At 37.8% G+C, this 9337-nt stretch overlaps 1 protein-coding gene across 1 annotated transcript in view; it reads right to left on the reverse strand.

The window, feature by feature from the left end:
- Positions 1–636: 636 nt before the first annotated feature.
- The window catches only part of aoc1 (amine oxidase, copper containing 1), a 12526-nt gene continuing 3825 nt past the window's right edge, over positions 637–9337 (reverse strand). Inside the window, exons 2-5 of the mRNA XM_015377508.1 lie at positions 7562–9100; positions 5364–5652; positions 3309–3441; positions 637–981 (exon numbers count right to left, since the gene is read on the reverse strand). Coding sequence (XP_015232994.1) covers positions 712–981; positions 3309–3441; positions 5364–5652; positions 7562–9098 — 2229 coding nt within the window. The 5' untranslated portion in view covers positions 9099–9100 and the 3' untranslated portion in view covers positions 637–711. The remainder of the gene's footprint in view (positions 982–3308; positions 3442–5363; positions 5653–7561; positions 9101–9337) is intronic.

Here is a 9337-nt window from a genome sequence, read left to right on the forward strand (position 1 = left end):
TGTTCTTACATTCGTTATACCTGTAAAAAAAAAGAAAAAGAAAAGAGGCCATCTTTCTTTAACTCTATTTTTAATAGAATTTGATTTTAAAAAAGCATTAATTTGACCAGATAATTGCAAAATTCATATATGAGGCACAGAAGTGCTTCATACAAAGCAACTTAGGTTTCCATAGGCAACAGCTCAGCCAGGTGGTATCCTGATATGTTTGCTTGGAAGCATCCGGAATCTCACTGTTTGCTTTTTAAGGCCTTCATTCCTGGCAGGGGGGCTACAGCGGGGAGGGCGGATGTGGAGAATCCTGGATCCTGGATGCTCACTGTTGTTAAATCTCATCCATGGAGATGCTAGGTGGGATTAGCATAGGTTCCCAAGGACCATCTTACAACATCTAGTTTTCCACTGGTAATGGATTTACCTCCTGTGTGTATTTTCAAAACAAGTGCAATTTTTTTGGTTTTTGATGAAAAAGAAAAAAAACAAGAAAAAAGCAAAATGGTTCTATATTCTACAAGCAGTTCTCTGAGTATCCTCATGGTATTATGGCTAATTTTATCCATTTGCTTAAAAATTAAAGAATAGAAAAAATGTATAATTTTCAAGATTTAAAAATTAAAAAGGTTTGAAGTCCTGAAGTGCCTTTCTAGTCGTGATTTTCTGATACATTTTTCCCTTCATGTTAACACTTGGCAATATGATCTTTTTATTGCTCTAAACTCCTGCATAGGTGCCATTGTAAAAGAATGGCTTGTCTGTCACACAGTGACCTATGACCTCAGGCGTCCATCTCTGGACTTTAGGCTGGCCGTCCGGCCCCGGCCGCACAATGACGGTGCTCCTGGATGCCACTGAGGGATCTTCATCGAAGAAGTTGAAGGGTCGGAGGAAGAAGCCCACAGCGTTGCCAGGTGTTGCTGTATTGGGGATGTCTTCAGAATGAGGGACATGCAGGAAGCCTACTGTCACCCAGGCAACCAGGTCCTGCACATGATTAAAAAGAAGAATATTTTGGTTTTTTTCAACCAAAAAAAAAAAAAAAAAGTTTTTCCATTAACTTAAAATTGAAAAGAAACGTCCCTCCTTTAAAGATTGTTTTAGTGTATAAAATAAGTTTTCTCACTGTGTGATATCACATCAAACTTTTCATATTTTAGTTCAGTTATCAGAACAACTCAATATTTCTTGTGTAATTTCAGTAAAAATTGTACATTTCCTTTTCTTCTATAGTGTTTCATCGAATCCAAGCTCCCAAAGCTGCTTTACATTACGGGTCTGTCATTCAAATACTGATGATAAGTTCCAATACAGCCACAGCTGAAGCAGGGCTGCCATACAAAGGAACCACCAGGCCCTCTGACCGCCATCGGTAGAGAACATAGACAAAGTGTTTGACCTAAGTTCACAACAATGAGAACCATCATCCATTCAGTTCCAGGATGACTTTCATCCCTACATCTACGTCACCAACCCCGATATTTGGTTCCTTTCTTTAATTTAGTAATATTTAACCTGAATAGCGTTGCTTTTCCAATTCTGGAAAAAGAAAGAAGCTAGACGTAGATCAGTTTTAAAACAAAATCTCAAAAATAAATAATTTATAAAAGTTGGATATATGGTATTAGGAAGGACAAGTCAGGTTCATGCTTTGTTCCAATTTCTAGATGACTAAAGGTTGCAAAATCATCTGTTTGAACAGTTATATACAAGCATAAAGAACAGACAAACTTCCTATGGTAAAAGAAGTATTTTGTGTCTCAGGGGTGAAGATGATTTGGAGCGATAACAACTGATCAATCTCAGAGCAAAAGCATAAAGCCCAGAAAATATTCTAATACAGAAATAATTTCCACTTTCAACCATTGCCAAAATTTTCAGGCAAAACGTGATGGGAGCGTTAAAGCTTGAGAATAGCCCCAACTGTGAAAAAATTAGCAGGTAGAAGGGTGGTAGGTTGATGAATTACTGCTGAAGACTGGGTGCACGCAATGAATCAGATGGCATAATGAGGAAATAATATTGTATGACAATTCTTAAAAAAAAACTCTCTATAAAATCGTACAGAAAGATCAGGATGGGCCTGAAACTTTACACTGCAAAGCCCAGATGTTTTATTTGTCAAGTAATTGTGCAGAAACCTTAAGAGGCGTGTGATTCAAGCCAGGCAAACACTACGATTTTTTGCCCTTTTCAGGCCGATTTTCAAGTCGTGAAAATTTTTCGATCGGGCCGCCTTTCAGCCTGATTGTATGTCATGCGTGGTGTAGTGTACAGGGAGTAATGAGTGGCGATTAGCCTCTCACGACCACCTCCCGGTTAGGAATCGTGAGGTCAAGAGAAAAAATATATGTTTGAAATTTAGTCTGCCGTCGTGGGCAAATTGCTCAGTGCGCAAACAAGCATTATTCTTCTTCTTCTTCCTCTCAGATGAAAACACAGAAGCATGGCGAGGGTGCGAGTGAAATGGAGTTCTTTCTGTAAAATTGACAGACCGTAGTAGCCACGTTTGCTCAGACATGTCTTTGTCCAAATATGTCATCGCTTTTTCTTTTTAGGGCTTTCACCATAAAATTACACAAATTGCCAAGGCAGCACGTTTCACTCTAGTGAGCTTCATATTCCTCTTCTACTCGTTTGGCTTCTAGATAAACAAGTCAGAGTAGCACCATCTCATTGCGAAGCTGAGTCCGATGTGGTTTTTAGATGTAGAATGTGAGCAGGTAGATCGCATCAGAACATCGGGCCAGACAGTGTGAGAAAATACATTTTGAGCTGTGAACTTTTAAACCCTGCAGTTTCGTCGTACAGTGTGAGCTGTAGCTGCGTGCAACGATTGAAAAAACGTACAGTGTGTGCCCAGCTTAAGGTAGTATGAAAGCCTGATTGAGATACAGCAGCTCTCTTAGGAGAAACTGGCCAAATAACAGCCAAGACATATATGAAACTTATACAGTATATCTATCTATATAAATATCCAAAAGTGCTTGACCAAAGTAATATGGTACCAAACACTATGGAAACATGTGGAAACTCACCTTGTCTATTGTTGTAACTGCAGCTAATATGAACACTTTGAATAATCTTTACTGACCTAAAACTGTCATTTTCAATCTGATTTAACAAATAAAAAATGAGAAACACTTGTTAATTTTTTTAATTTGGTTTGTGAACCATTTAAGGAGGTAAGAAAGACACTCTAATGTCCCACACTGAATATCTAGTTGGTGTTAAATGATATGTTGTCTCCCTGGTCTTAAAAGCAGCACAGAACCACAGTGGTGTTGAAGCGTAACTAAATGTTCATGCTGTACCTCATTGACTATGTTTTCATTGTTGCGGATGTAATCCTCAAAGGACACTGCAGGTTCCCACGGGTCATTCTGAGTGAACATAGTGCTGCTGGTAGCTTCACTGTCCCTGTGACGTGTCACAGCCAGAGGATATCTGCAGGGAGATGATTCCAAATGTAAAGAGAATAAGAACCAGGGAACAGCAGCTTACTGTTTGCAAAGTAAACCAAGGTTGCAAAAGAAATGGTTTGAAAATGTGTTTCATTACATCCTTATTACAGAATGAACCATTTAGAATAAAATGCGAGAGAAACATCCTATGGATTAGAAACCAAATTGCTAGTAGAGTAAAAAGAAACTGATAAAGAGTTCTGAATCCCAGTATGGACACTTAAAATAATTTCTTCACAGCTGGATTTCCTGGGGATGTCAAAGGTATGTAAACCTGCACAGAGTTGTCCTTCCTCTTCTTGGTCAACTACTGGACAAAGGGTACCTCAATTGGTGACCATTTTATCTTTTTGTTAAAAGACTGTACCCAGGTTTCCATCCAACTGAAGTCCAAATTTTAAGCAATTTTTTAAAAGTTCAAAAAACAGAACTGCTTATTTTATGTTTAACTATTTGGTTTGAAGCCCATTAACTGAGTCATCATACATCCTCGTCAACATTAAATTACATTCACCATTCATGGCTGTAATGAACAGGATCAATAATCAATAAAGGAGGAGGAAAGTTTGAATGAATGTGTCGCTATCGGAGAAGTTGTTCTGATGTTACGTGACAGCTAGTGATGGCGATGTTGCTTCCAGCCATGATTTTGCACATATTAGTAACATCCAGCAGGATCCAGACAGTGAAAAGAGCTGGTTAGTCATGTGAGGTAAAAGTTTGCTACATAAGAGCTGATTTTAAAAACAGTTATTCTAGATACTTATGCGTTTTAAGCCTTTTTTTGCAAAAGCAAAAAAACCACTAAAAACTTTTCTGCAAGCTTTTTCAAAGTTTCCCATTTTCATCTATCATTTCTATTGCAATACTTTAAATGCACATTGAAAAAAGCTGATGGAATTGCATCTTGCACTTATTAGGAACCTTGAATGCTGTTTTTTTTTTGTATCCAGTGGCCAAAAATGAACACTTAAACTGTAGCTCTGTGCACTAAAAGGCCGGCTCACCTGTTCAGAGTCGGCCAAGGGTTCCATCCTGAGCAACCAGTCACCCTAGTTGCTAATCATGAGCAGTAAGAAGTCTCTAGCTCATTTGGTTTCAAGATATCGAGACATTTTTCTTTGTTATCTATCAAAAATAGATTTTATCTGTTTTTCTGAAGGACAAAGGGAAGCTCTGCATCATATTGCAATGCAACAGAGTCAGTATGAATTATTACACTGACTAGAAAAGCTCCTACACTGCAAAAACAATCCAGAAATAAGTAAAATATTCTTAAATTATGTATATTTACCCTTAATTTGAGCAGGTAAATAAGATGATCTGCCAATGGAATGAGTATTTATACTCTTAAAATAAGATAGTTAGATAATATTTACTTGAAATAAGACAATAAATTTGTTTTTTCTTATTTTAAAAGGAAATTGTCTTGTTCCATTGGCAAAGTGTCTTACTTACCTCCTTAATTCAAGGAAAAACGCACTTATTTTAAGAAAAAATAACTTATTGAGATTTCTATTTTTTGCAGTGTATTTGTAACATAATGCAGGAAGCACAAATGAAGGAGTCCATGTGAATGAGAGGGGAGGCATTCAGGGCTACTTTGAGGCTCAGTTACAATGACGCGCATTCGTTCTCTGCAGAAATTGAAATGCACAAACAATTGTGTTTGTTGCTTTTAAACTCAGTGCAGCTTTTCCACTTGTAACTAATATTCTGGCCAAATCCAGGAGAGGGTTTACAGCACAAGCTGCAAGATAACAGCTCTACATACATGAGGAAGTAGAAAACCAAGCAGTTTCCAACTTGTTCAGTAGTAATATAGGCATAAGACATGCCTCACTTGGTTTGTATGGTTCAACATGACACTCATATATTAAGAAAATTACAAAGATTTCATTTTACCTTGACCAGCTGATTCCAACTTCCTCTTTCCAGCCTCTGGGAAGGACACTGTTTGCATGTGAGTTAAACTGAATACGGTAACCCTTATTGTGTCCCCATTTGTTTTTCTCATTGGAGTTGTAAAAGTGAACATAGCGAGGGAACTTTTTGCCAAAGCGGAATGCTGCTGATCGCTCTGTCTTGCGTTCCGTCCTGTGGAGTTTAGACTGGACGATGAAATTCTCGGGGCTCCAGGGATTGGTGAAGTTCACATATTTCAGGTCTATTGTTTCAAAGCTGTTCCTTCGATCTGTTTCACACACAAAAAAACACAATATATTTAAGAAAGATGTCTGTGAAAGGATACTGTTTTCTTTACAGCACAAAGTTTTCCCAATTCTTTAGTTAAGCTAATATACTATAAGAGCCAGATATAACGCACACATTGCATTTTTTGGGCGCCTAAGCAAAGCATTCAATATCTTGGCATATTATGGTGCCTGAGGAGTATTGCATACATATATAATTATAACTTGTACATATTTGGTTAAAAGACGGGTTAGGTGCATTTTATCTGTAAGGACAAGTCGTCAAAGACAAAATGTCTTATGATTTCATTGGATTAAAAGATAACAGTAAAAGCAATCCCATATATAGGTTTGAATGAGAAAAAAAGTAATTCTATCAGTGCGATGAATCCTTTAATATTAAACAACAGCTTTGGCCAGCCTATGATGAAAGTCATAGTTTGAGCTTAATTTATAGCTATAAATCTTTTCCTCAGGAACCTAGAACTTTAATCTTCCTAACCATACTTTTTTAGCTTAAACCCAACTTAAAAGAAGGAGTTTTGCTGTAAAAAAAAACAACAAACAATTTGACATAATTATTCTACAATGATTAGCAAAACCTCTTGTAAGATTTTAACCACCAAATTTGATTTTCATTTTTTGTGACTTAAAAAAAAAAAAAAAAAAAAGGCTAAAAGGAGTCGCTGAACTGCAGGTGTATATTTTTTTCTAGTACATGCAATAAGTGAGTGTGTTGTGGGTAATCCACAGTTATTTCTGGCCAAATGGTAAAAAAATGCTGAATGGTTTGGTTCTGCCCCATTTAAAAAAGCTGATTTTGGGTTCTGTTGGCTGTTTGAGAGTAGCCATAAAAGAAAGATGAGGTTCTAAGCCACGTAGTTAGAGGTAATAATGATAAAAAAAAAAAAGATTGCTAAAAGGAGGCACTGAACTGCATGTGTATTTTTTTTTCTAGTGCATGCAATAAGAGAGTGTGTTGTGGGTAATCCCCAGTGATCTCTGGCCAAATGGTAAAAAAAATACTAAAGGGTTTGGGTCTGCCCTGTTTAAAAAAGCTGATTTTGGGTTCTGCTGGCTGTTTGAGAGTAGCCATCAAAGAAAGATGAGGTTCTAAGCCACGTAGTTAGAAGTAATAGTGATTTTAAAAAATGACTATAATGTTAATTGAAGTTTATGTGGCACTAATGTATATACTAAAGAATATAATGAATATAATTGAAACTCAATATAAAAAATTAGATACCATAAAACAGGTGCAAACATATAAAACATAACAGTGCTTTGCTGAATTGGGTGAGAAATGTTATTGTTTTGTCTTAATTGTATAAAGTGTTTGTTGCATTACTTTGGGCCTACCTTCATAGATGTTTTTCCTTTATTGATATAATTTTTTAACTGTTGTTAAGTTAAAATGAGCACAGACTTTTATTACTTTCCATAGTTCTAAAAATAGAATGCTTAAAACTATGGCTACATTTGAGTTTTTGGATTTGGAAACTTACTTGCATCTGGTAAATGTTTACATATACATATTCTCCACTATTGAATCATCACACTTTCATCTTTAAATTATAATCTGCATATTGATAAACGTAAACATGCATTAAAAAGTTGGCCCACTCTGTTTGCTAAATTGCAAACACAAAAAACTTTGCACCTGTTTTAAGGTATGATGTATGATACTGTACATTGGATTTGAGGCATATTTTGCTTACTAGAGATGTTTTTTTGTAGTTGTTTTTTTGTTGTTGTTGCTTTTTGTAATAGATTGATCTAAGTCCAGTCTAAAGATTCCTATAATGAATTTTAGACACATGGCTCTCTTGTCTGTTTTTTTCTGATTTAGCAAATTTAAAGGGAGTTGTAAATCTCAACCAGAAAACTTGGTGAGTGTGACATAATACTCACCTACAATATCCAGGTCTACCTTGTAATGAACGAGATGAGTGTGCAAGTTCCCCAGCACATGGTTGTATACCTTTGTGCCGTAGTTCAGCCCATTAGGGGTAAAGAAAGTAGCGTGGATGTAGCCTGTAGCACTGACTTTTACCTCCACCACTCCATTTGGGTAAAACAGGAAGTCCCAGATGTAATCGTAATTGTAAACTGTTGAGGTTGTCCGCAACACCAGTACAGTGTTCTCCAGACCTCCATAGAAGTTGTAACCTCCTTGAAAGTCAGAATCAAAATGCCTCCTTAGGGGCAAAGCCGTTGTCATCTCGAAAATACACAAAGCGTTTTTGTGGTGCAGAGGTTTGTCTGTGTCAAAGTAGTGGTAAAGGTCAATGAATGTAGCAATTTCTGGGCAGTCAATTCCAGGGGCGAGTTCATATGTTGAGGAGCCCATAGCCCAGCCTGCATCAATGTACTTTGTTTGCATGGCAGCAGGAGTATCTCCAGCATAAAAGGCAATAGCTTCCTGGAGACTGATTTCATAAGCTATTCTTTGTCCATTGAAGCGCAAGTCAAAGACTTGAAGGCCTGCAGAAGAACGGACTCGGTATGCAAAGGACCATCCAGCATACTCAACAAAGTTCTTATCTATGAAGTAGCGATGTCCCTGGGGCTCAACAAGCTTCGGCCCATGGATATTAGTTGGTGTGTTACTGTGACCTCGGGGTATGTAGGTAGAGTAAAAGTCTTCGTCGTTGTGATCAGGCAGTCTCAACTTCTCCACTTCTCCTGATTCATACTTTTCTACCAGCTCCCCAACGCTGTCAAAATACATGTTATTGTACCAGACTTTCTCAACGGTCCACTTGTCTGGATCTAGATCCTTATGGTTGATCAGTACTTCAAATCCAATCGGATGAATGAAATAACCTTCTACAAACTTCTGCAACATGATCCACGTCCTCCTTTCACCTGGAGCAAGCCCACGGGGAGCAATGTCTGAGAACGTCAGACATCGGTTGGAACAGTTTACATAGGAAAAGCCTCCTGTGCTCTCAAAAATAAGCTTATGAGCTTGAACTGCAATCTTCTTTAGGAGGTTTTCAATATGGTCGTACTCTACAATGGTTATCGGCCGGGACTCAAATTGAACTGTTTTGTGCCCCTTGATTGTCCTGACTTGGTGAGATCTTGGGGATGGGAGCGGACCCACAATAAACTCGGTGACATTTGGCTTGGCCTGGTCCCCAAACAGGATGATCACACGAGCTTGACGAGGGGGTTTGGCCTGACCACGGTCCAGTGCTCTGAGGGCCTCGTGCTTTTTTGGCAGGTGGAGTTCCATCAGCAGGATACTGTTCCTCTTCAGAGTTTTGCTTCGGGCATCTGTTAGTTTCATGTCCGGAATACCATGCAGGTAGGATCGGACAGCTTTCATCTCCTGCACAGTGAGGTCTGCAAACATGGCTGCACCGTGATGAGCATACTCTCTGGTTCTGGAAGTACTGCAGCCAGCCAAATAGAACAGTTGCAGCATAAGGAGAACCTTCATTGCTGAAACACAATTAAAAAATATGATTCACTGCATTAATGTTACGTTTGGTAATTTATTTGAAGTTGAAATCCTAACCACAAATAACTAACAATTACAATAATAGGTGTTATATCTTTGCCTTTAATTTAAATAATTCCCCCCTAAAACCTTAAGGCCTAATGTAAAAATCCTCTCATTCCTTTTCATTTCACATCTGAATTATCACATCTTTCTTATTACCTTTATCTAGTTTTATA

The sequence above is a fragment of the Cyprinodon variegatus genome, unplaced genomic scaffold, assembly GCF_000732505.1.
Source record: "Cyprinodon variegatus isolate N-32 unplaced genomic scaffold, C_variegatus-1.0 Scaffold155, whole genome shotgun sequence".
NCBI classification, from domain to species: domain Eukaryota; kingdom Metazoa; phylum Chordata; class Actinopteri; order Cyprinodontiformes; family Cyprinodontidae; genus Cyprinodon; species Cyprinodon variegatus.